We start from the raw sequence: 27,724 nt of genomic DNA on the forward strand, positions 1-27,724 counted from the left end.
CTCCAGTCAAAAGACTGCGTGTTCGAATCCCGCTGTGGGCATGGATGTTTGTGATTGTCTGTGAAAGTACTAGTGGTGGTCGGTGGTAAATAGCATTGGTGTGGATGATGAAGGTAGGTGTGGTTGATGGAGACGGAGAGTTATAGAGCAGATGCCCTCCCACGATGAGTCTTTGGACTCTCTGGAGGTGTTAATAATAATAAATTATTGCCCTCTTTATCATCAATCTAACTTTTAGAGGTAATTAGAATTAAAGGGAATATTGACTGCCATTGTGTAGTGAAAATGCTGGCATCCCCCATCCACCCACCCACATAACTAATGTCATTTTTTATACTTCAGTATTTGATAATTTAATATGCTATAACTTTCTTACCTTTTGTGAGATTGTCATAAAATTATGTCATATTTATGTTAAATACTCCACCCATCTACCATTCACTAATTGTAATTTTTGTCTGTTAATTGTGCTTGTTGTCAGGTAGATTCCCCTTCATTTGAAAAAAAATCTATATAAGGATTCCTCTTGTGATAATCAGACTCCAACTGGGCTCTTTTCCAGTTGAAGGACCGTTTGTAGGAAGTTTCCAAAGTCTTTTACAAGAATAGAACCTGCAACCATCCTTTTTGGAGTCCAGCATTATAGAAGCATTACCACAAGGCTACACAGGCAAATAAAGAAAAATAAATAATTTTTGCTGTACTGTAAATGAGTTTCGGTTAGGGTCATTGGCTCTTTGGAGGTCATGAATCATCTTTGTTTTTAGATGCAGCAAAGAAAATACTATAGCATAATCAGCATTATTAAAAGTATTGTTTTCCACATATTAATCACATACAATTAATCAATCTAAGATTTTTGTTCTCTGTTTTTAAATAAACTCCAATATTCAGACAGATATCGTTGACAGAAGAACTTTACTCCTTTCATAGTACCCTTTAATTGCAGTCACAGAAGTCTTGAGAAACTTGAGGAACACCATTCAGGAATTGTTTACAAATTGATAGGAACCGGCAGCCTATACTTTTCCTTTATGGTCAATTGATCCTACAGAAACTCTCAAGTCAGGTGGATCAGATCTATTTCTTTCTTCTTCTTCTTCTTCTGCAGCTTGTTCCACTTAAGTGGGATCACTGTTTTTGGTAAGTCTCCTCCATATCCTCCTGTCTTGGACTGTAACCACATCCAAGATCTTTATCCTCAAGTCCTCTTCCACCAGCTCCCTCCATCTCTTCTTTGGCTGCCCGTGCTTCCTCCTCCTCCCCCTGCACATCCATCTGCATGACCTTTCTTCCCACATATTCTTCCTCCCTCCTCATCACATGACCAAACCATCTCAACCTTGTCACTTGTATCTTCGCTCCTAAGTTCATAACTTTCACTGTACTCCTCACATAATCATTTCTTAGAAAATCCTTTCTGGTCACACCACACATCCACCTAAGCATTCTCATCTCTGTTACCTCCATTCTGCTGATGTTATTTTTCCTCAGAGCCACAGTTTCCATAGCATACATCATAGCTGGTCTCACTACTGTCCTATAGATTTTGCTTTTCAGATTGATCGGCACCCTCTTATCGCATAGCATCCAGCCACCTCTCTCTCCAGTTCCTCTATCCTGCTTGTATCCTGCATTCCACTTCCTTCTCAGCCTCTCCATCCTCTTCCACTGTTAAACCTAAGTATCTAAAGTCCCTAACCTTCCTGATGACATTTCCTTCCAGCTCCAGATCTGTCTCCTGGCCGCTGTCTACTTTGCAACACATATACTCTGTCTTACTTCTGCTCAGTCTCATACCTCTCTCTCTTGCAGTACTTTCCTTCATCTTTCCAGTATAGCTGCCACTTCTCTTGAATCTGCACACAGCAAGATGTCATCCGCATACAACATTGTCCAAGGCGCTTCTTCTCTCACCTCCTCCATCATCCCCCCCACCTCCATCACAATATTAAACAGGAACAGACTTAATGCTGACCCTTGATGCAAGCCAACTGTCACCTGAAAACTATTTCTTTCTATCCTCCCATATTCTCTCATCATGAATTCTGTTCCAACCAGAGCTTCTTTTTTTCTAAATCTTCTCTTATTTGATTTCTTCACCTTTTCCATTGTTGGTATATTCCACTTAATTTTCATTTCATACATCCTTCTTTGTATTCTTTTTAAATCCATTCTCATTATATGGCCAACCACTTCAAGTGAGAGTTCACAAACATTTTTTCATTAATTTCTAGTCCCAAAAACATTCCTTATATTCATATTGTTTCTTCTCTCCATCTGTCTCTCCATTATTTTCCTTACAAAAAATGAAAATGAAAAAAAAAAAAATGAAATCAACAGTGAATCTGCCTTTTCTAAAACCAAACTGCTCTTCTCTTAGGCTTATCTTTATCTTATTCTTTCTTGTTGCTGACATCTTTTCAGCAGTTACACAATAATGCTATTCCTCTTCAGTTATGATGTTCCCTTTGCGAGCCTCCTTTATATTTTGGAACAGTAATCTCCTTGGTCCAGTCATCAGGTGTCACCTTCTTTTTCTAGATCAATCTAAAAATATCATCCAGTCATTTTGATCTTGAACTATCAGAAGCCCATCACAGGAGATTTTCTATTCTTCATTTTGCTTAGTGGCTTTTTAACCTCTGCAACACCTATTTCCGTTTTATCTATTATCTGTCATTCCTAACTTAATTTCACTTTGACATTCATCTTTGTTTAACAGTTCTTTAAAATAATGTTGCCACATCATCATAACTTCCTTTAAGGAATCACAAAATTTCTATCTCCATATTAAAAACCCTGGATCCTCAGTTGCTTCTTCTTCTTCTGTTCTTCATTAATCCATATAACATTTTCTTGCTCATTTTAATATCTTCCTCCAGTTGTTGTTGTTATTTATTTATTTTTGCATGGCTCTTTCTTTCATTATAAACAATTCTGTATTTTGATCTGATCTTTATGAACTTCCAAAAGGTTTTATTTTTTGACTTAACTGCTGTATTAATTCTCTTATTCCACCAGCTTGTTTCTTTTTTTTTTTTCTGTTTCCACTCGTTTTCCCCACACTCTTCTTGTTCCTACCAGTACATCTCAAAATTTCCCCCAATTTTTTTATCTACATTATTTATAATCAGCTCATCAGCTTTGAACCTGATGACTCAAATTCTTGCTTTACCTCATTGATTTCAACATCTACAGCTTTGTATTTCTATCTCCCTCTTTTTGTTTTCTTTTCTTGCAACATTTATTTCCATATGCACCTTAAAGATGGCTATAAGAAACTTATGATCCCCCATCTGGAGCAACAGATGGAAAAACTTTGATCTCTGTGATTTCTGTGCTCCATTCTTTATCAAGGATAAATCAAGGATATGATAGCTCTATCAGCTGTTTGCAATGACAGCATTCTTATTTTGAATAATGCCCTCCAATTTCTCCATGTATAATGTCTTTTCCTTTATATCTAAACCTGGTTATGGCGTGCGTGCACGTGCATATTTGAATAAGTGAGATTTATTTTCTGTTGTTTCAAATAGAGCTTCATTATTCTATTCCTAATTTACTTCTTTGTTTATGATAAAACCAATACCTTTTTTTGAGTTATCTGCTCATTTACATCTTATCTCATCTATACCTAAAACATATAATTTCCTCTCCATCATAACCTTCTCATCTTTATCTATAACTATCAATATGCCCAGTGTTCCTATTCTCAGTTTCCTTTCCATTCCAGGTCATTTGCCTTTTATATTCATCCTGCTTTGATCCCTTTGTTTAACTTAGATAAATCCACTCCTGGCTTGTTGGGCCTGTTGCAGCTTCATCAGACCAATAGCCTTAACATTCAGGGTTCTTAATGAATTTTCATCTATCAGGCATCCCCTACGAATTACACTACTAGCTCACATTTGTCTTTCTGACTTGGATGTGGGATTGGACTTTGTGAGATGGGCACCATGCACTAGTCATACAAATTGCTGATGCGGATAATATTTTATATACCTTGTACAGTGCATTGACTTGTTTATTATTATTATTATGGACAACTCCAAGGAGTCCTTAGACTCATCGAGGGAGGCACTAAACATCATGTCAAGAACTATTCAGCATTCGCTCAGTATCTATCATACTTTGCTTTGAACTCATTCACAGTCATGGCACCCACAACAGACTCTGGCAGCTTATTCCATTCATTCACCACTCTCCAAGTAAAAACCTAGTTCTAACATTCTTGCTAACAGCACCCTTGCTCAGTTTCCATGGATGCTCCAGTTCTCCTACCACCAGACCTGTTCTGAAAAATTTCCTCTGAATTAATCTTGTAAAAACCCCTTCTTGAGGGGTTTTTATAAGATTTACTAGAGTTTCTTCTTTTGTCAAGAAGAAACTCTGGCTCTCAGATCTTGGCACAGTAGTCAAGATGGGGTCTTATTATGGTTCAATAAAGAGGAACAATAATCTGCTTGTCTCTGCTCATCAAAGTATTCTTCAGTAACCAAGTGATCTGATGAGCTGATTTAGCCACTTTTGCTATGTTCCCCCTAAACTCCAACTCTCTATCCACCAACACTCCCAAATCTCTGGCTTTGTCAATTTCCTGGAGTGCAGTTCCACCAATGTAGTATACTGCTGCTAATCTTTTCACCTCAAAATGCATAACCTTACATTTTTACCACATTAAGCTGACATCCATTCTCCTTAACCCAGTCTTCCAATCTATCAAAATCATCCTGCAAAATTTTGAAATCATGTGCTCTACCCAATTTTGCATCATCGGCAAATAAATGAACGGTTCCTCTCAGATCCTTTCCTATATCATTAATGAACAAATTAAGTACCAGTGGTCCAAGAACAGACCCCCACCACTAGTCACAGGCCTTCTTTTGGATTCTACTCCTGAATAAACTACTCTCTGATATCTCTCCATCAACCATCCTCCTATCCATCTTATGAACCCTATATCCATCCCCATGTGCTGCAGTTTACTGATTAGAATTCCATGTGGTATTATGTCAAAGGCATTAGCTAAGTCCAGCAGTATCACTGTAAACCCATTAACTTTATCCAATTCAGCCATCACTGTATTATAAAACGCGAGCAAGTTACTAAATCATGATCTGCCCTTCACAAAATCATGCTGTCCCCCTTACAGTATTCCATTTATCCATTCCTCTTGATCAACTTCTCCAACTACTTTGACAACGACTCCTGATATGCTGATCAGTCAGTAATTTGCAACAGTCTTGGAGCCTCCTTTATGCAGCAGAGCTATTTTCTCCTCTTTCCACTCCCTCAGGACTAACCCAGCGCTCAGACTTAAATTAAACAATATGGTCAAGGACATTGACAATTCCTTTGCCACTTCATGTAAGATTCGAGCTGGTATACCATTCATTCTCAGATGTATTAACATTAAGGAACTGTATTTTCATTTACCTCAGTTCCCATATAAGCCATTGGGTCCCTCATTCGTGCAGTATCACCACCTGTAAGTTATACTCTTGCAAAGTGTTCACTTAGTAATTCTACTATTTTGACCAATTCAGTTACCTCCCTACCATCGGCATTCCTTAAAATTATTCTGCCTTATACATTTTTCATTTACTTGCAGCATATCGAAGAATTGTTTGGGATTCTCTTTAGCTTGTGTTGCTAATTTCCTTTCATAATCTGCGTTTGCATTTCTTACCATACTAGTTAACCTTCTGGCCTGTGCTTTGTGCTGTTCGTGTGCCTGTGGGTCATCTTTCTCCTTAAATTCACTCCACAATTGTTTATTTTTTTGCAGCTCAAGCTTAATGGTCTTATTCATCCATTTAACTCCCACTTGATTTACTCTCCAGACTCTAGGTATGCAATCAGCCATTACCTCCCTCAAACACTCCTTTACTATTTCCCATGCACTATCAACATCCAGCCCTTGCAGTTTTACATGCCATGGCACTGAACCAAGAAATCTCCTAAGTTTGTCATACTTACCAGCCCAGTAATTCCACATGTACCCTGTCTTAATTGAAAATTTTCGCACATTTAGCCACCTCCCTTATGATCACTCTCACCAATTGGTGGCAAAGTGGTCATATTCGTTATAGTGAAATTTTCAGCAGCAATTACTAGATCGAGCACTCTCGAATCCCTAGTATATTTCATTACATGCTGTCTCAGGTAGTTATCCTTTAGTAACTTATAAAATCCATTTCCTTCCTCCCATGTGTCCTCTCCTCCTTGCAATCAATGTTACCATAGTTGAAATTCCCCATAATAATTACCTATCCTTCAGTCATTGAGTCTATTTTCCTATGCATAATATTTCCACCATCTATTCCATCACCTGGTCTATATAGTAGCACCCAGCTGTATACAGCAATCCCACGATTAATGCAGCTAATGTGTTCTTTAAAACAGGCGCATTAATCGAAAGCGCACTAATCGAATATAATAACCTATGGGAAAAAGTATAATTCGTCCCTCAAATTTCTTTTTTGATCCTTGATTTTTTTTTTTTATAAAAGAATTAGGGTATGTTTCAGGACCTATTTAGAGGAAAACCATGAAGCTGAAAACAATAAAACATATTCAGAATATAAATTCATTATTCTGCTTCTTAACAAAGAATTGAGCTAATCTAGTTTGGCCGGCATTCTGTTTCTTTTTTTTTCATACAACTAACGGTAGGGCCATATTCCCTCTTCTGCAAATGAAAAAATTTTACTGCTTCTCTCTTCATCAGAGTCAGCCTCTAAGCATTTCTGCTTAAAATCTTCAGTTGCATGAAAAATATTTTCAAATTGTTTCTGCGAAATCTCTTTGGGTTTGTCAGTGATTAAATTTTCTTCATATTCTTCAGGATCTTCCCACTGTGCATCTAAATTTAGCGAGTTGGAATCACTCAATTTCTCAGAATGAGATTTAATTAACTTAGATTCATTTGAAAAGCCTCTAAAATCATTTGCACAATATGGAAGGATGTACTTCCAAATGGCTTGCATATTGCAAGCAGTAATTTCATTCGACTTTGCGACTTTATAACCAGGCTGAGATTTCTCTGATCTGGGCAGAAAAGTCTTGGAAGGTATTCGGTAAAAAAAAAAGTTGGTTTCATCGACATTAAATATTTGTTGGTCATAATAGATCCCTTCTTACACAATTTTCATTTTCTTCAAAATCTCTGGATAATTTGCAGCTACCTCTTTATCTGCATTCGCAGCTTCACCTTTGATTAGAACAATAACTAGGCTATTTCTCAAACCACCAATCACTAACGTGGAATTCTTCTTTTCCATCATTGATAGCTCTTTCTTTCAAGTTTACAAAGAGATATAGTTTACATAAAGAATGTAAAGATAGAAAATTTTAAAAATCTGTAACATTTATTTTTGAGATGTATGTAGCCGCACTAATCGAATTTTAGAGGGAATTAATCGAATTTGGGTATCGAAAAAAAATGACACACTAATCGAAAATGCACTAATCAGGGATTGCTGTATTTTGTTCATTTGTTTGCTGATGATGCAAAGTTGGGTACAGCAATAGTGAATCCACATGATGTCAAAATTTTGCAGGATGATTTGGATAGATTGGAAGACTGGGCTGAGGAGAATGGATGCCAGTTTAATGTGGCAAAGTGTAAGGTTATGCATTTTGGGGTGAAAAGAACAGCAGCAGTATATCACATTGGTGGAACTGTAGTCCAGGAGATTGACGAGGCCAGGGATTTGGGAGTGTTGATGGACAGGGAGTTGAAGTTTAGGGGATATATTGCAAAAGTGACTAAATCAGCTCTTCTTGGTTACTGAAGAATACTTTGACAAGCAGAGACAAGCAAGTTATTGTTCCTCTTTATCGAGCCTTGATAAGACCCCATCTTGAATAATGTGCCCAGATCTGGGCACCAGGGTTTCTTCTTGATGGAGAGGTGGTAGAGAGGATCCAGAGATGAGTGACCAAGATGATAGCTGGTCTATGGAATGAATCTAATGAGAACAGGTTGAAGATCTGTGGGTTTCAGAAATTGGCTGATAAGTGGAAGAGGGGTGATATGATTGAGACATTCATATTACTGAAGGACTTTTATAAGATTAATTCAGAAGAAATTTTTCAGAACAGGTCTGGTGGTTGGAGAACTAGGGGCCATTAATGGAAACTGATGAAGAATTGGTTAGCAAGGGTGTTAGAACTAGGTTTTTTGCTTGGAGAGTGGTGAATGAGTGGAATAAGCTGCCATTGTCTGTTGTGGGTGCCATGACTGTGAGTGAGTTCAAGGAAAGTATGATAGATGCTATGTGGATGCTGAATAGTTGTTCTGAACATGATGTTTAGGGATCCTCCTCGATGAGTCTAAGGACTCCTTGAAATTGCCCATAATAATAATAATACCTGAGCATTTCTGGTCGAATATCATATACTCTTGCTGCCTTTCCACATTTCAGGCTTTTTCTACTTCAAGTATGGATATGTATTCCTGACTTTGCTGACTGCATGCCTGGTCAGCGTTTTTTACCACTTTACTGTCATCACTGCTTGTTTCATTTAACAATTTTTCGAAGTAATTACTCCATACTTCAAAGATATCTTTTTCTCCTGTTTTCATGTCACCTTTATGATCTCTAATTCCTTTTACAACACTCTTTCCTCCATTTCTGAGCTTCTTCAACAACCTCCAGAATATCTTGCCACCTTCTTGATATTTATTTTCTATGTTCTTGCCAAAGTCCTCCCATGGCATTAGTTTTGCCAGTTTTACACAGTGTTTAGCTTTCTTACATTTGTCTCTGTATTCTCTAAGAACGCAAACTGACTTATTTGCCAGGAACTTTTGATATGCTTTCTTCTTTTCCTTTACTGCCACTTGAACTTCCCTTGTCCACCATGGAGTTCTGATTTTTCTATCCTTACAGACAACCTCACCACATGCCTCTCTGGTTGAATCAATCAATGTTTTCTTCAGGCCTTGCCACTGAATCTCCAAGGTTTGGTTCCTGTTCTCAAACTCTTTCTTTTCTTGAATAATGTTTGTATATTTCAGTCTACAGTTCACATCTGAGAGCTTCTCAACTTTTATTTGCTTTAAAATTTTCTTACATGTTCTTTTCAATATGAAATTCAATTTTATCCTGCTCAAGACTAAATGGTGATCACTTACAATTTCAAATCTGCTGTATACTCTGGTGTCCTGCACCAGTGGAAAAACATCACTATCAACAATAACATAGTCAATGAGATTTCTTTATTCCTTGTCTCTTCTCTCCATGTGAATTTGTGCACATTTTTATGTTGAACATGGTGTTAGTAATAACCAGTCCATGTCCTGAGCCATTATTATTATTTTAGCTCTTTTCTCCAAATTTTTCCAAATTATTTTTGTATATCTGACAATCATTTCCTACTCTTCTTTTTAGATTGCTCAGAAAGATCTTACCAATTTTTATCGTTTTTGTTTCAGTCACCCCCTATCATGTCGATCTGGTACTTATCCAATTCCTCAGCTAGCTCCATTTCTTTGTCATTCAGACTTCTTATGTTGATAGTATCGATCTCGAACTCTGGTGATGTTGAGTTGGGATAAGTTTTATGATTTGTTCCAGTGGCTGACTTTTCACTGTTTGCTCTGGTTCCCTGGTGAAAAACAACTGGGACCTTGTTTAATCAGTTGACACCCTAGCCGGCATGCAATTCTGTCATGTTGTACCATCATTTGAAATTTTGGTTTAAGCCAATAAGAATAAAATTTGGTCGTCGAAATCCCAAATTGCCAGCCCATCCTTCTCTGTTCAGTATCCAGGTAGATTCAGTTCAGTATCATGGTGCACCTAACAGGGTGCACCATGAGAAGGTGAGGATTGGACATCAGGTCAGAAGTCCTGGTCGGTTCTCTGCATTCCTTTGAAGGCTATGTGGAGGTCTCCTCTCAGTTATATAGCTTTGACTCTTAAGCATCCCCAGATAGCCTCAAATATGCTATTTTCACTATCCTGCAATTGAACTTCTATTTTCTTTGACTGCAGTTCATCGGCTATTATCAGTAACACTCGTCTCCCCATTCTTTTCTCTCTGTCTTTCCTGAACACACTATACCCTTCACATTCTATCCCACTAATTATATCTTCTTTTGTTTGCCATGTCTCACTAATGCAAATAACCTGTGGCCAGGAAGAGCCAGTCAAGGCCAAAATTTACTTCTTCTTGTTCCTAATGTCCCTGGCATTAGTGTACATAAAGTACAAAAGCCCCCCCCCCCCCCCAAGTCCCACCCCTATCCTGACTCGTTATACTAACTATCACAACATTCTGGTTTGTCATCATTCGTACTAACTCAGGAATATTATACACATTCTTACACTTAACTGCCTCATTGATGTCTGGATATCCATTCAACCTCCCCCCCACGAAAAGCTCTAGTTTCTCTGATACTGCACATCCACTTTCCCTTTATTCAGCAACAATTTTTCTAGTCTCCGAATACCAAATCCATTCAGATGCAAACCATCCTTCTTGTATAAGTCCTTTTTCCCATCAAACTCACTCCACACCTCCACAAATTCCACACCACTCCTCTGCATAACCTATGCATAGAGTCATTTGCAATTATGGCCCTCCTTCTCAACTCTACTCTGTCATACTGTGACAACAGACTCACTATCTTAACTCTCTCAGTTTTTTCTTTTGCTTCTTGTAGTAATTCTTTCATGTCCTCTCTCATAGCAAACTTTTCACCTTTTAAATCATCTGTGCATTTACTGGATATCCATTAATTTTATTTTTCTCTTGTTACATCTAAATTAAATGTTAAAGATCAATTGCATGAAATAATTATATCTGAGCAAAGTTAATTTATGAACTATGTTATATATAATTTATTTTTTATTTTCTATTAATATGAATTCTGATTAGTTTTCCATCAGATTTTAGAGTGCCAAATCTCTTGATTTGTATCTAATTGGGTTGGTGTTCTCTGATTCTTTGGATTCTTCAAAAGCAACATAGGGCTGTGGATTTTGCAGAATCTTGTTTGATCATTATGTAGCCAATATTGTGTTTAATGTTGTGGCTTATTGCATTGTTTATTTTTGATTATATGTTTTGATTCTGTATACTCCAGTGCAAAATTTTGATTTTGAAACCCCCCCCCCCCCAAAAAAAAAAGATTGTAATTTTTTAATTAAAATTAATTTTTATATATCTTTGTTCCAAGGAATATACAGAAAAAATTAGTCAATTGCAGCAGGATTTGGAAGCATCTAGAAAAAAGAATGGATTATATGTTAGCAAAGAACATTTTGAGTAAGTAACTGAAGTTTTGTGTACTTAATTGTGTGTACTATTACACAAAAATATTTATTATTGTAAGTGATTTGCTTATCGTAAATCATAATATTCCTCATGGTATTAACAGAATGCACCCTAAACGCATCAGTATTTGTTATGATCGTTAATACCCTTGGATTCAATGTTGGTATCTGTGGTAGTACTCACTGTTTTCTGCCATTTCTTTCTGTCTACTGCTAATCGTGGCCGAAGATACCGTACATATATCCTTTTGGCATCACTTCTTTACATCATCTACCCACTTTCTTCTCAATCATCTCGTTCTGTTTATGCTGTCTATTTATCAAACATCAAGATTTTGATCTTTCTGCTGTCATCCATCCTACACCTATGTCCATAAAGTTTGAGTTTTCTTCGAATTTTTTTCTGTGTTAGATTCTCTTTCTGTTTTTTTCCTTTTTTGTAGAGTTTCTTCATTTGTTCTTTAGCATCCATCCAATTCATAGAACTTTTCTATAGTATATTCTTTCTGATATATGCGTTACAGAATCTATGACCATTACCCATTACATTCATAGAAAGTGCTTGTTAATATGCATGTTTCTAGTGCCCTCAGTTTCATGTGAAGACTTATTGTTTTGCTTTCTCACACTTCATCCATTTTCTAAACACATTGTTTATGCTTTTGTTATCCAAGTTCTTATCTCCTTTCTCTAGTATAAATTGTGTGTCATGTTGCTTCCCAGGTATATAAAACTTCTAACCTTTTTTGACTCAATCATAATTTAGTTTTTCAATTACCATTATCATCCCATATCTCTTTCCTTCCTCATAACTGAGCACTGTTCATTTTTTTCAGTAGTGACTGTTGATTTGTAAATCTCAGATTACTGATTATATATTTGGTTTAATTCTTTATCCAAGTGTAAGCAAACAAAGTTTGCACCTGAAGTATTTTCAGTACTGGGGCAACTCGTGGTAAAGGTGGTATAAGTTCTCATCACTTGCCTTAGTATCTCCCATAATGCAAAGCACATCTCCTTGGGGATATGTATAATGCTATGCATTAAGGAAAGGGCCACTACCCAGATTGATTTCGACCTTTATTGAGGTCTCATCAATGGGAGCCAGACCCAGAGGTGTTGATACTGAAGGTCGAAACAGGTCTGGGTAGTGGCCCTTCTCTTAATGCATAGCATTATACATATCCCCAAGGAGATGTGCTTTGCATTATGTGGGATACTAAGGATGAGAACTTATACCACCTTTACCAGGAGTTGCACCAATCCTGAAAATACTTCAGGTGCAAACTTTGTTTGCTTACACTTGGATAAAGGATTAAACCAAATATATAATTGGTAGCATAGCTTAGTGAAAACACTTCCATCAACTTATCTCTAATGTGGAGAATTTTAATAATCAGGTGCGACACCTTTTGGCAACTGGTATAGGTAAATATGACTTCTCTATTACTTCTGCCTTAGTATCACCACCTCTGGGTCTGGCTCCCACTGATGTACTTTTGCACAGAAGTGGTCCCTTTCCTTGAGGTATGAGAGGCTCTGCTTGGGGTAGGATTTTGCCTGTCTCTTGGGGCTACCGCTGAGATTATGGCTCTGTCTTCTGGTGGGGTTGAGCCTGCCACTAGGTAGAGCCAACGCTGAGAAGTTCTTCTTGGTGACGGGATGAGCCTGTCACTGAGTGGAACAACTCTGAGTTGGACGGTCACTCGTAGGGAGTAGTCTGGGGGACCTCCTAATTTTTAGAGAGGTCTTTACTTAAACAGCACCTCAGTAAAGGTCAAAACCGGTCTGGGTAGTGACCCTTCCCTTAATGCATAGCATTATACATGTCTGCAAGGAAATCTGCTTTGCATTATGGGAGATCTAAGGCAAGTGATGAGAAATTATACCACCTTTACCACAAGTTGCCCCAGTCCTGAAAATACTTCAGGCGCAAACTTTTTTTGCTTACACTTGGATAAAGGATTAAACCAAATATATAATTGGTGGCATAGCCAAGTGAAAAAAATTCCATCAGGTTACTGATTCTCATGCATTGGACAAACATTCCCAGTGAATGTTTGAGAAGTATAATAACGATGGTTGTGGATATTGGATCTCCTTTTCTCATATCTCTCATTGTTCTTTAATAAATTTAGTTTAATCCTTTATCCAAGTGTAAGCAAACAAAGTTTGCACCTGAAGTATCTTAAGGACTGAGGCAACTTGTGGTGAAGGTGGACCAAGCTCTCATCACTCCTTGTCTTGGTATCTCCCATAATGCAAAGCACATCTCATTGCGGACATGTATAATGCTATGCATTAAGGAAAGGGCCACTACCCAGACTGGTTTTGACCTTTATTGAGGTCTTGTCAGTGGTAGCCAGACCCAGAGGTGGTTATACTAAGGTGGAAGCAATGGAGAAGTCATATTTACCTATATTAGTTGCCAAAAGGTGCCTCACCTTATTATTAAATTACTCTAGATTTAGAGAAAGATGTTGGAAGTATTTTTTAGTAAAGGATTAAATTTATTATAGTCTAACCAAGTGGAAAAATACTTCCAACATCTTTCTTTAAATCCAGAGTAATTTAATAATAAGGTGAGACACCTTTTGGCAACTTGAATATCATTGTAATATTCCATATTAAAAATATCACTTTTGATCCTGTGTCTTTTAAATCCTGTTTGTTCATCTAAATTTTCATTCATTTATGTCCTTATTCTTTCTGTTAATAAATCCCATTTGTTCTAAAAATTCTTTTGAAATTTTCATTCTTTATTTTAGTATGATTGTTCCATAGTTTTTGCAGTCCCTTCTTCTTCGTCCTTTGTGAATGGGTATTAAAATTGATCTCATCCATTATTTTGTGCTTGACTCATTTCATGCAATATTATATATCTAGTCTAATTCATCTTTCTGCTTATCATCATCTCCCCACCATATTTAGCATCTTAGATTTAGATATATAACTCAGACATCTCCATAATGGTAAAGCATTTGAAGTATAATGAAAAGATATTGCATTTCAAATGCTTTACCATCTTTAAACCTCTTTCATCAAAATATTCATTTGTCCCTCTACATTTCTTCAGTTCATCGCTTAATCTCTTTTGGACCCTTATATCTCCTTCTGTCTTATATAACTCCAAGCATCATCTCTGTCCTATTTTTTCTCTACTCATTAAGATTTCATGCTTTACATCCTTTATTGGTCTCTGCTTTAGACTTCATTTCTTGTTAATGTTTCTTATCATCTTATTACAACTGGATAAGGGTAATGGGTTTACGGTGATTCTACTGGACCTTGCCAAGGCCTTTGACAGGATACCACATGGAATTCTAATCAGTAAATTGGGGCATATGTGGATGGACATAGGGTTGGTGAGATGGATAGGAGGGTGGTTGACGGAGAGATATCAGAGAGTGGTTTACTCAGGAGTAGAGTCCACAAGACGGCCTGTGACTAGTGGTGTGCCACAAGGATCTGTTCTTGGACCACTGCTGTTTAATTTGTTCATAAATGATATAGGAAAGGATCTGAGAGGAACAGTTCATTTGTTTGCGGATGATGCGAAGTCGTACCAGCCGGGTGCGATCATAAAGGACGTCAGCGAATCTATTCGACTGCAAAAACAGAGGGTGAAAGAGATGATAATCGTGGCAGGAACGAATGATTTGAAACAGGACAAAATGGAAATGATAGAGGATGTGAGGGAGTTGTTTGAGGTAGCAAAAGAGAAGAGTGAGAGAGTTAGGATGGTGAGTATCTTACCGCAGTATGACAGTGAAGTGTTTAGAAGGAGGGCCATAATTGCCAATGACTTTATGCGTGGGTTATGCATGGAGAGTGGTGTGGAATTTGTGGATGTGTGGAATGAGTTCGATGGGTGAAAGGACTTATATAAGATGGATGGATTGCATTTGAATGGAGTTGGTGTACGGAGACTTGAAAGAGTGTTGATGAATGAAGTGGAAGTGGATGTACAGACTCAGGGAAACTAGATTTATTAAGAGGGGGGGGGAGTAGATATGCTGACTTTAGGGGGGCAGTTAAGTGTATGAATGAGCATATTATGCCCGAGCGAGTACGACGGACAACAAATCAGAATGGGATAGTTAGTATAAGGCATCAAAGTAAGGATGGGACAAATGGGCTTCTGCGATTCATGTACACTAATGCCAGGAGTATTAGGAACAAGAAGGAAGAGTTTTTGGCCATGATTGGCACTTCCAGGCCAGAGGTTGTCGGTATTAGTGAAACATGGCTGACAGAAGATGATAAAGCTAGTGGGATTGAATGCGACGGATATAGCGTGTTCAGGAGTGACAGGGTGAATAAAAAGGGGGGAGGAGTGTTATTGATGATTGCTGATGATCTTCAGCCAAGGAGTATAGAAGTTAAACTGCATGATGGGGAAAAAAGCGCATTTGAGGCTGTTTGGTGTGAGATACAATCCAGCAGAACAAAATATACAATTGGGTGCTGCTATAGACCGGGTGATGGAGTGGATGGTGGGGATAGTATGCATAAGCAAATAGAAGAAATGAGTGGAAGAAGGGTAATTATTATGGGTGATTTCAATTATGGTAACATTGACTGGAAAGAGGAGAGGGCACATGGGAGGAAGGAATTGGATTTTATGCGGTTATTAAGGGACAACTATCTACGGCAACATGTATTGAAAAATACCAGGGGGCAGAGAGTGCTGGACCTAGTAATTGCAACCGAGAATGTGGCTGTAATGAACATGACCATGTTGCCACCAATTGGTGAGAGTGACCATAAAGTCATGACTTGGGAGGTGGCTAAAAGAGTCGAATTTACAATTAAGACAGGGTACATGTGGAATTACCGGGCTGGTAAGTATGACAAGCTTAGGTGTGTGCTTGGCTCAATGCCATGGCATGTAAAACTGCAAGGGCTGGATGTTGATAGTGCATGGGAGGTGGTTAAGAACTGTTTGCAGGAGGCAATGGTTGACTGTATACCAAGAGTCCGAATAATAAATCAATTAGGGGTTAAATGGATGAATAACACTATTAAGCTTGAGCTGCAAAAAAAGAAACAATTGTGGAGGAATTTTAAGGAGAAGGGTGACCATCAGGCGCAGGAACAGTATAAAGCTCAGGCCAGGATGGTAACAAGGGTGGTAAGAAAAGCAAAAGCAGATTACGAAAGGAAATTGGCCATGCAGGCTAAAGAGAATCCCAAACAGTTTTTTCAATATGTTGCAAGTAAAAGGAAAAATGCTCATGGTAGAATGATCTTAAAAAATGCTGAGGGTAGGGAGGTAACTGAATCAGTTGATATTGTGGAATTACTGAGCGAGCACTTTGCAAGAGTATATCACCCAGGTGGTGACTTTGCAGGAATGGAAGAACCAACAGCTTATACTGGAATTGTGATGAATGAAGTAGAGGTAACTAGTCTATTACAGAACCTCAATGTCAATACATCTGTGGGATTGGATGGTATACCAGCTCGTGTCGTACGTGAAGCGGCCAAAGAATTGTCAGTGCCCTTGACCATTTTGTTTAATTTGAGCCTGAGGACTGGGTCAGTCCCAAGGGGGTGGAAAGAGGGGAAAATAGTTCCACTGCACAAAGGTGGTTCCAAGGCTGCTGTTGAAAATTACCGGCCAATCAGCATAACAGGAATCATTATCAAGGTCTTAGAGAAAATAGTCAAGAGAAAAATACAAGATTGGATAGAAGAAAATGGGATACTGTATCGGGGACAGCATGGTTTTGTGAAGGGTAGGTCATGCCTCAGTAACTTGCTCACATATTATAACACAGTGACAGCTGAACTGGATAAGGGTAATGGGTTTACGGTGATTCTACTGGACCTTGCCAAGGCCTTTGACAGGATACCACATGGAATTCTAATCAGTAAATTGGGGCATATGGGGATGGACATAGGGTTGGTGAGATGGATAGGAGGGTGGTTGACGGAGAGATATCAGAGAGTGGTTTACTCAGGAGTAGAGTCCACAAGACGGCCTGTGACTAGTGGTGTGCCACAAGGATCTGTTCTTGGACCACTGCTGTTTAATTTGTTCATAAACGATATAGGAAAGGATCTGCGAGGAACAGTTCATTTGTTTGCAGATGATGCGAAGTTGGGTAGGGCAATAGTGAATGCAGATGATGTCAAATTTTTGCAGGATGATTTGGATAGATTGGAGGTCTGGGCTAAGGAGAATGGATGTCAGTTTAATGTGGCAAAATGTAAGGTTATGCATTTTGGGGTGAAAAGATTGGAGGCAGTTTACTGCATTGGTGGAACCGTGCTCCAGGAAATTGATGAGGCACGAGATTTAGGAGTGTTGGTAGATAAGGAATTGAAATTTAGGGGACACATTGCAAAAGTGGCCAAATCAGCTCATCAAATCACTTGGTTGCTAAAGAATACGTTGACAAGCAGAGACAAGCAGGTTATTGTTCCTCTGTATCGAGCCTTGATAAGACCCCATCTAGACTACTGTGCTCAGATTTGGTCACCTAGGTTTCTCTTGATGGGGAGGAGGTGGAGAGGATCCAGAGGCGAGTGACCAAGATGATAGCAGGTCTGTGGAATGAACTGTATGAGAACAGGTTGAGGATTTGTGGGTTGCAAAAATTGGTTGATAGGCGGAGGAGGGGAGATATGATTGAGACATTCAAATTACTGAAGGGTTTCTATAAAATTAATTCAGAAGATATTTTTGAGAACAGGGCTGGTTGTGGGAGGACTAGGGGACATCCATGGAAACTGGGCAAAAGTGTGGTTAGTAAAGGTGTTAGAGCTGGGTTCTTTACTTTTAGAGTAGTGAATGAGTGGAATGCGCTCCCTGAGTCTGTGGTGGATGCTGTGACAGTGAATGAGTTTAAGGCGAGGTATGATAGGTACTGTATGAATGTCAAATAGTTGTGATGAATATGATTTAGGGCCTCCCTCGATGAGTCTAATGACTCCCTGGAGTTGCCCGTAATAACAGTAATAATAATAATAATAATAATAATAATAGTAATATTATATTCACCATAGTATTTATTAATATTTTTACATTGTTCCTCTAACCAGATTATCATATCTTTTTTAATAACCTTCTTTACTTCATATTTCATGCTATACCATTTTTCTCAAATTTTTCTCATTTTTCTCAAATATTTTTCTCAAATTATAGGTGCCAAGAAATTATGTTCTTGGTTACATCCTTAATCCAAGTGTAAGCAAACGTTTGTGCATGAAGTAACTTCTTGACTGGGTTACCAGTATATGGAGGCTAATGACTTCACATTAATTACCTTAGTACCCCATAATGCAAGGCACATATCCTTATAGACATGTATAATGCTATGCATTATGGGAAGGACCACTACCCAGACCGGTTTTGACCTTTATTGAGGTCTCATCAGTGGGAACCAACCCCAGAAGCAATACCAAGGTTGAAGTAATGCAGAAGTCATATATTTCCCATATACAAGTAGTCAAAAGATGTCACACCTTATTACCAAAATACTCTGGATTAAAGATAGATGTTGAAAGTTTTTTTACATACTATAATTTTTTGGCATCTTTAATTTATAATATAACTGAGTGAAAAAACTTTCAACATATATCTCTAATCCAGAGTATTTTGGTAATGAGGTGTTACACCTCTTGACTACTTGTATATGGGAAATATATGACTATATAATTGAAAGTTTTTTCATTCAATTATATTATATTATAAATTAAAGATGCCAAAAAATTATAGTATGTGAAAAAACTTTCAACATCTATCTTTAATCCAGAGTATTTTGGTAATAAGGTGTGACATCTTTTGACTACTTTTATATGGGAAATATATGACCTCTGCATTACTTCAACCTTAGTATTGCTTCCCACTGATGAGACCTCAATAAAGGTCAAAACCGGTCTGGGTAGTGGTCCTTTCCATAATGCATAGCATTATACATGTCTATAAGGATATGTGCCTTGCATTATGGGGTGCTAAGGTAATTAATGTGAAGTCATTAGCCTCCATATACAGGTAACCCAGTCAAGAAGTTAAAAGGTCTCAAACAGCTATTAGTTTTTCTAGACTTGATACCAAACGCATTTAGGTGTAGGCAGTCCCTCTTATACAAATCCAATCTTTTCCCTCAAACTCACTCCACACATCCAAAAACTCACATCCATTCCTTCTACACAACCTGCACATCGAATTGTTTGCCATCATAGCCCTTCTTCTTAATTCATTTTTATCATATTGAGGGAAAATTCTTTTGATTTTCATTTTCTCACTCTTCACTCTCGTCTCTTCCAACAACCCTTTCATGTCCTCTGTCATACTGAACTTATTGCTAGTTAAGTCGTTAATACCTATTACAATTATGATCTCATTTACTTTTCTTTTCTGTTTTTGAATTGATTCCTTTATATTCTTAATTTTCACTCCAGGAAAACTCAAAGTTATAACTCACTCATCAATAGCATGTTTTATTATAGTCACCATACCAAACAACAGCTTTCTTTTTACAAACAACGTCACTTACCTGATTTCCGTTACTTCCTGACTTACTTGAATCCATGCTATTATCCTCAATCCTTGCATCTGGGAAACATGAATATCATTTTCTAGTTAAAAGCTTTTGGTTTGAATTATTATTTGATGTTTTTCTATTTGACATAAGCAAGACTTCTGACCTACTTGAATCCATGCTATTATCCTCAATCCTTGCATCTGGGAAACGTGAATATCATTTTCTAGTTAAAAGCTTTTGGTTTGAATTATTATTTGATGTTTTTCTATTTGACATAAGCAAGCTGTCAGATGAAGTTTAGATAACACATTTTTAAATTTGATATGAGGTGCATCCAGAAAGTAAGGTCCATTCAGAATTTTCTGCCAGATAAGATATGGGAGAGCGGTTGTGCATGCATGGTAACATAGAGTGACTCATTAGCTAGCTGATGACTATTTTATTATTATTATTATTATTATTATTATTATTATTATTATTATTATTATTATTATTATTATTATCATCATCAATATCTGACCTCCATGGAGTCGGAGATTCATTGTGGGAGATGCACACTATTGCACACATTTGTCATCCAACCGTGCTTTAAACTGATTCAGTGTGTCTACATTCACAACACACTTTGGCAGTGCATTCCACTCTCCATGCAAAGAACCTTCTCCTCACTGTTCTGCTCACACCCTCCTTTTACAATTTCCAGCAATGGCCTCCTGAAAACAACTTACAAGCTTTTGCAAAATTCAATTATACCACTGTACATGCATCTCCCCCTGTCCAAGGTATTTGTCACTTGTTATAGTACATAAGTAGGTTAGTGAAGCATGATCTCCCTTTAAAAAATCATTGCTGATAACGACAGAGAATACTGCTGTTTTTCAACCTATTTCTGTATCCTACTTCTCATCATTCTCTCCAGTACCTTCATCACAACTCCAGATATACAGATTGGAAGCTACAGCCTTATTATCTCCTTTATGTAGTGGTACAATTTTACCCTCCTTCCACTCCCTTGGAACCTGTGCTGTTACAAGATTGTTATTAAACAGGCATGACAATGCTACTGTCAATTCCCTGGAACATTCCCTTAATATGCATGGTGATATGTCATCAAATCCTATTGCTTTATTGACATCAAGGTTATTTATTTCCTCAAATACCTCTTGCTCATTCATAATTAGCCATCCTCTCCTATGTCCTGTATACTTAAGTTCCTCATGATTTCACCCTGATCAGGATGGAACACTCTTATAAATTCATCACTGATACCTCAACATTGTCTTCTGCAGCAGTTACCATTCTACCACTTTCATCCATTAACATCATCTTAGGATTGTGGAATACTCATTTTGAAGACAGAGTGAGAATTTGTGCAAGTGGTATGTGGCCTCCTTCAATGAGTCACTCCCTACAGGACTCTCTTTATAATAATAGTAATAATAATAATATATGTGACAAGATTTTGTAGCCATTTTCAAGTGGCTCCTTTTTTTTTTTTCTGCTGTGAGAGAAATAAGGGGAATTGTTTGGAACTTAATAGTGGATATATATGAAGTCCTTTCATATAGATAGGAAAACATTTTAAAGTTATCGTTTGTTATGCTATGACAATGACAATAGGGCATCAGCTGAGGAAAGGTGATACAGCAGGTTGAGTTTTTATTGATGTAAAGGAATAGAATTTCTACAGGAAAAGTATGACAGTTTTAATCTACATAAAAAGCTGAATAGACCTTAGATATATTCAAGATAAAACAACTATGTATCCTTCTAAATAATAGAAATAATATCCGAAAAGGATGATAAAATAAAAGAATGGGTGGAATATGAAGCACTCATTACTGATAACAGAGAAAACCCAGAAAATATGAACAGATGGAACGTCCATGCATTCTAAGATCAGAGGCAGAATGTACACTGAACTCATTAAAAATGGTAAAATCCTGATAAAATGGTAGAATACCAGCAGAAATAGTAAAATTATTAGGAGACGACAACATTACTATATTAGTAAAGCTATTTAATAAGATGTACAATGGTATAATTGCTGAAGACCAGATACATTCGATCTTCATCATGCTACCTAATAAAGCAAATGCGAAAACTTGTAATGATTATAGAATGATCAGTCTAATGGGTCATGTTCTCAAAATGTTTCTGAAAATAATTCAAAAAAGAATATACAGAAAATGTGAAGACACCATCAGATTTCTCATCCTGAGATTTTTATTGAAATCTCAGGATGAGAGTAAAATGTAGAAAGTTTTTTAACTTGGGTATACTATGTTAAAGATACCAAGCAATTTTATAAGCTAGGTTTTAATCCTTTTTCCCAAGTATTTTATTTAATAAGGTCAAAGCACCTTGTGGCAACTTGTTTAGGTAAAATTTATAAGCTCTGCATCACTTCAACCTTGGCATTTTTAGGTCTGGCTCCCACTGATGAGACCTCAATAAAGGTCGAAACCAGTCTGGTTAGTGGCTCTTGCCTTTAATGCATAGCATCATACATCTCCACAAGGGGATGTGCTTTGCATTAGGGGAAAATAATAAGGAAAGTGATCAGAGCTTACTCCACCTTTACCACGGGTTGCCTCAGACTTGCACTACATGCAGGGCAAACTTGACTTACTTGTCTGTTTGCTTACTTGGGAAAAAGGATTAAAATCTAGCTTATAAAATTGCTTGGTATCTTTAACATAGTATACCCAAGTTAAAAAAACTTTAACTTGTGTAATATATATATATTGATGTTGATATTGATGAAGAATGTTCAGTAGAACTACACCCTAGAATTGCGACATTTAAATACTGTCATTCCTGTTTGAGTTAGGAACATCAAGTAATGCTTTGAGATGATTTGAATAATCTTTCTTTTAGGAATCTGCTTTGGTGTATCACTTTCATTTTCCTTCATAGGACTCTGTGATATTATTGATGGAATGCATAGTGAGACAGAACTTCTTGGATTCTGTATTAAGAATGTATCTTTTATTTATTTTTCTGTAAGAATTTGTTGTATGCCTGTTTGTCAAAAGGTGCAAGGCTACTACTTTGAGCATGATATAGTGGATGAGTAAGGTTAATGTTTTGTAGAAGTTGGCAGTATGATCAGAACTGCAATGATGTATGAGTCAGTGATCATCTTCCTAATTTGATTGAGGATGTTTGTATTCTATGATTGTTTTGTACTGAATTGAAGATGAGGTTGTTACACCAGAGGAAGTTCCTTCTAGAATGGTTATTCAGAGAATTGAAGTGTTATTCCATTCTTCTAACTTTAACAGGAATAGTGGTATAAGACTGTCCATTTTTTGGAAGTAGTATTTTACATTTTTGTTTTGAAATTAAAAATGTAAAAGTTACTGATTTCTAGATATTTTTTGTTTTTCATACTAGTTCATTGTATGGGCAAATGTCATCTAAATCAGAAGAAATCAAAGCAGTACTGAATCAGATTGAGGTTCTCAAAGAAGAAATTAAAAAAGTAAGTGCAGAACTTTATTTGTTTATTTTTAATATTTTGATATTTAGTGCTTTAAGGATACATGTGCAAGTGTATGATACACATTTGTTTTTCATGAGGAAGATAATTTTCCCACTTTACCCATTAGAGTATGTCCATATGCAAATAGAGTGTCTTAAAACTCAGGTTCGTGCTACAGTATGCTAACTGTGTTTCCAAATGAAAGATACCTCCAGTTGTGAAGTTTTGTGGAAATGATTTGTACATCCATAGTGCTAGGCTGCCCAAAGAAAGACTGTTGAAAATTTGATTCTGGTTTCCCACTAGAGGAACTTTTTCTGAACCTCTCTTTAACTGATTCCCAAGTTAGTCCCTCTCTGGCATGGGCCAGTAAGGTTTTTCCTCCTGGAAACCAAGGATTTTAATCCTGAAACTCAAGAAAATAAACTACAGAAATCACACTATGTCAAACAATAGTATATTGCAGGAACCACATTCCTGTAAAGACCACAAGATTGCAGAATTTGTCTGCTATATATATATATATATATATATATACATATGTAATTATATATATGTAATTATATGCTTCAACTCGGTTGTTGTGATACATTTTTAAAAATAGATTTAATGACTTAAAAACCGAGATTACTTATAAAGATTTAATAAGATTAATACAACTAGTTTCGGCTTATAATAGCCTTCATCAGGTATTCTTAAAGGAAGAGAATAGTAATAAACATTGAAGTATCTAAAAACTTGAAAATACAGGTAAAATATCGCCACACATAATTGATACATAAAAAACGTTGTATTTTTTCAAGTTGTTCTAACAGACGTGCCATTGTTTATTGCAAGTATGCGTGCAGACTCACGTGAACGCCAATATTGAATAACTGCAGCATGGCTATCTGGGATGTTATAACTCAAATTGTTGTTTAAGTGGACAGGATTCAGAAGGATTTCCCTTGATTCTATAATTTTTCTCTCAAACTCATCATCATAACGAAAAATATTTTCTGATCTATCCCAGCAAACGGAGTGGCTTTGTTGATAATCATTAGGATTATTTGAAAAAAGAACATGACTGGATAACGCAGTTGCATGTGATCTTTTGTAAGAGATGTCTCTTTTATGCTCTTCTATACGTTGCACAGATTTGTTAGTTTGTCTGAAATAAGGGATATTGCAATCGCACCATAATTTATATACACCTGGATATTTTAGGTTGTGATGAGGAGGCTTTGGATGACTGATTAGAGAACCGATTTTTGGAAGGGTGGTGAAGAACGTCTTGATGTTATATTTTTTAAGGACTTTTGCTAATTTGTTAGAGACTGTGCTAATATATGGGATGGAGATGCTGCCTTTAAAATTTCTAGTTCCTGTGGTGCACTGTCTAGGAGGATCCAGAAGAAATTTCATAAACAACGTTTTTTATGTATCAATTATGTGTGGCGATATTTTACCTGTATTTTCAAGTTTTTAGATACGTCAATGTTTATAATTATTCTCTTCCTTTAAGAATACCTGATGAAGGCTATTATAAGCCGAAACTAGTTGTATTAATCTTATTAAATCTTTATAAGTAATCTCGGTTTTTAAGTCATTAAATCTATTTTTTTAAAAAAAAATATATATATATATATATATTTTAAATCAAAATGACAATTACTTTTCAGTTATTAGTGGACATCAGTTAATCATTAGACAAATCATTATGAGATTGCATCAAAATAAAAACAAAATTAATGTTTTATTTAAAATTTTAATATTAATATTTAAAAAACATATTCTCATTTAAAAATTTAGATTTTTACCTCCAGATATTTTATATCCAGATTAAAGTTTACTGATATATGGCTTCATCATTCTCATATAGCATGTAGGTTCTGTTTAATGCAATCCCATTTGGTTTCAGATAATTTGAAAATTATGTAACTAATAACAGTGCATTAGAGATTTCGAAACCCAATATCACTTAACTTAGTAGCCACTGGTCATTAAATATGTTTCATTGTGAACAGCTTTCTCCCTTCAGAGTTTCCCACCAGTGTGTGAATAATTCATGGCTGTTTGTTTCCACCTGCTCTTTTTCCTATACATAAATGGCCACACTGATCCAAAATTTTGTCCATAGTTTTGCTGATAACTGTACACTCCAGCCTGTTTCTTTATCTGACAGACATCATAATGCTGAGACATTCTGATCTTCAAGTTCATTCACAACCAGTGTCATGAATACTGATTTCCTTGCCATTTTACTCTAGCAGGATGATGAAAACCCTCTTAACATCAGTGCTGCCACAACACTGTTCTAACTTATTTTTTATAAGAAAGATGTCACTTCACATCCTGATACCTTCATGTAAGATACAGATCTCAAGGCAAGATTATATTTCTCCTCTTGGGCTGACACAAATCTCTAGTCTTTCCTGTTTCAAACACATCATATATATAATCTTGATTTGATCAGAAATGCTGAATTATGGAGGTATAAAAATTTTGCAGTGGTTATACGGCATAATTCAGATGGTCGTGGCAGAAGGTTGAATTCCTGATGACTGGAGTAGAACTCTTATAGTTCCCATCTGTTAAAAACAGGGAATAAAGATGAATGTGAGAATTACAGAGAAATTTCTCTGCTAAGTGTTCCAAGTAAAATTTAGGCAAGCATACTTGAAAAGTAGTCAAGAAAATTTGTGAAAGAGAAACTTGAAGAGGAACAAACTGGATTCAGTCCAAATCGAGGTTGTCAAGATCAGATTTTCATTTTACGACTAATAGTTGAGAAATCATGGGAATATAATAGGGATCTGTACTTTAGTTTTGTAAATCTGGAAAAGGTATACAGCAAGGTGCCCAGAGATAAAAACTCTTTCAATCCACTACAATTATATGGGATAAATCAAACATTATAGAAAGCAATTCATCATCATCATCATTATTATTATTATTATTATTATTATTATTATTATTACGGGCAACTCCAAGGAGTCCTTAGTCTCATCAAGGGAGGCCTTAAACATCATGTCAAGAACAACTGTTTGGCATTTGCACAGTATCTATCATACTTTGCTTTGAATTCATTTATACTCATGGCACCAACAACAAACTCTGGCAGCTTATTCCACTCATTCACCACTCTCCAAGTAAAAAACCTAGTTCCAACACCCTTGCTAACTACACTCTTGCTCAATTTCGATGAATGGCCCCTAGTTCTTCCCATCACCAGACCTGTTCTGAAAAATTTCCTTTGAATTAATCTTGTAAAAACCAATCAGTAATTTGAATGTCTCAATCATAATACCTCTTTTCCACCTGTCAACCAATTTCTGTAACCCAGGAACCCAGATCTGGGCACAGTAGGCAAGATAGGGTCTTATCGAAGCTCGATAAAGAGGAACAATAACTTGCTTATCTCTGCTCGTCAAAGTATTCTTCAGTAACCAAGTGATCTGATGAGCTGATTTAGCCACTTTTGTTATGTGCCTCCCTTCAACTCCCTATCCACCAACACACCCAAATCTCTGGCTTCGTCAACCTCCTGGAGTACAGTTTCACAAATGTGATATACTGCTGCTAATTTTTTCACCCCAAAATGCATAACCTTACACTTTGCTGCATTAAACTGACATCCATTCTCATTAGCCAAGACTGCCAGTCTGTCCAAATCATCCTGCAAAATTTTGACATCATGTGCATTCACTATTGCTCTACCCAACTTTGCATCATCAGCAAATAAATGAACAGTTCCTCTCAGATCCTTTCCTATATCATTAATGAACAAATTAAATAGCTGTGGTTCAAGAACAGAACCCTAGGGTACACCACTAGTAACAGGCCTTCTTTTGGACTCTACTCCTGAATAAACTACTCTCTGATATCTCTCCATCAACCACCCTCCTATCCATCTCACCAACCCTATATCCATCCCTATGTGCTGCAGTTTACTGATTAGAATTCCATGTGGTATCCTGTCAAAGGCCTTAGCAAAGTCCTGGAGTATCACTGTAAAATCCATTACCCTTATCCTGTTCAGCCGTCACTGTGTTATAAAACGTGAGCAAGTTACTGAGGCATGATCTACCTTTCACAAAACCATGCTGTCCCCCCATGCAGTATCCCATTTTCATCTATCCATTCCTGTATTTTGCTCTTGACTAATATCTCCAAATCCTTGACAATGATTCCTGATATGCTGGTCAGTTGGTAATTTGCAACAGCAGTCTTGGAACCTCCTTTATGCAATGGAACTATCTTCCCCTCTTTCCTCTCCCTCGGAACTAACCCAGAGCTGAGACTTAAATTAAACAGTATGGTCAAGGGAACTGACAATTCCTTTGCTGCTTTACATAAGACTTGAGCTGGTATGCCATCCAAACCCACAGATGTATTTACATTAAGGTTCTGTAATATACTATTCACCTCGTTTCATTCACTTCAATTCCTGCATCAGCCATTCGTTCTCT

General features: G+C 36.8%; 1 protein-coding gene across 3 annotated transcripts in view; it reads left to right on the forward strand.

Annotated features, from left to right (window-relative positions):
- LOC150108794 (uncharacterized) overlaps positions 1 to 27,724 on the forward strand; it is a 499,758-nt gene that overhangs the window by 18,566 nt on the left and 453,468 nt on the right. For all 3 annotated transcript variants that reach the window (XM_090403276.1, XM_090403284.1, XM_090403293.1), the window contains exons 2-3: positions 11,195 to 11,283; positions 23,186 to 23,273. In XM_090403276.1, coding sequence (XP_090259402.1) covers positions 11,195 to 11,283; positions 23,186 to 23,273 — 177 coding nt within the window. The remainder of the gene's footprint in view (positions 1 to 11,194; positions 11,284 to 23,185; positions 23,274 to 27,724) is intronic.

Source organism: Typopeltis vanoorti, chromosome 2, assembly GCF_054136105.1.
Source record: "Typopeltis vanoorti isolate ZY-2024b chromosome 2, IOZ_Tvanoo_1.0, whole genome shotgun sequence".
Lineage (NCBI taxonomy): Eukaryota > Metazoa > Arthropoda > Arachnida > Uropygi > Thelyphonidae > Typopeltis > Typopeltis vanoorti.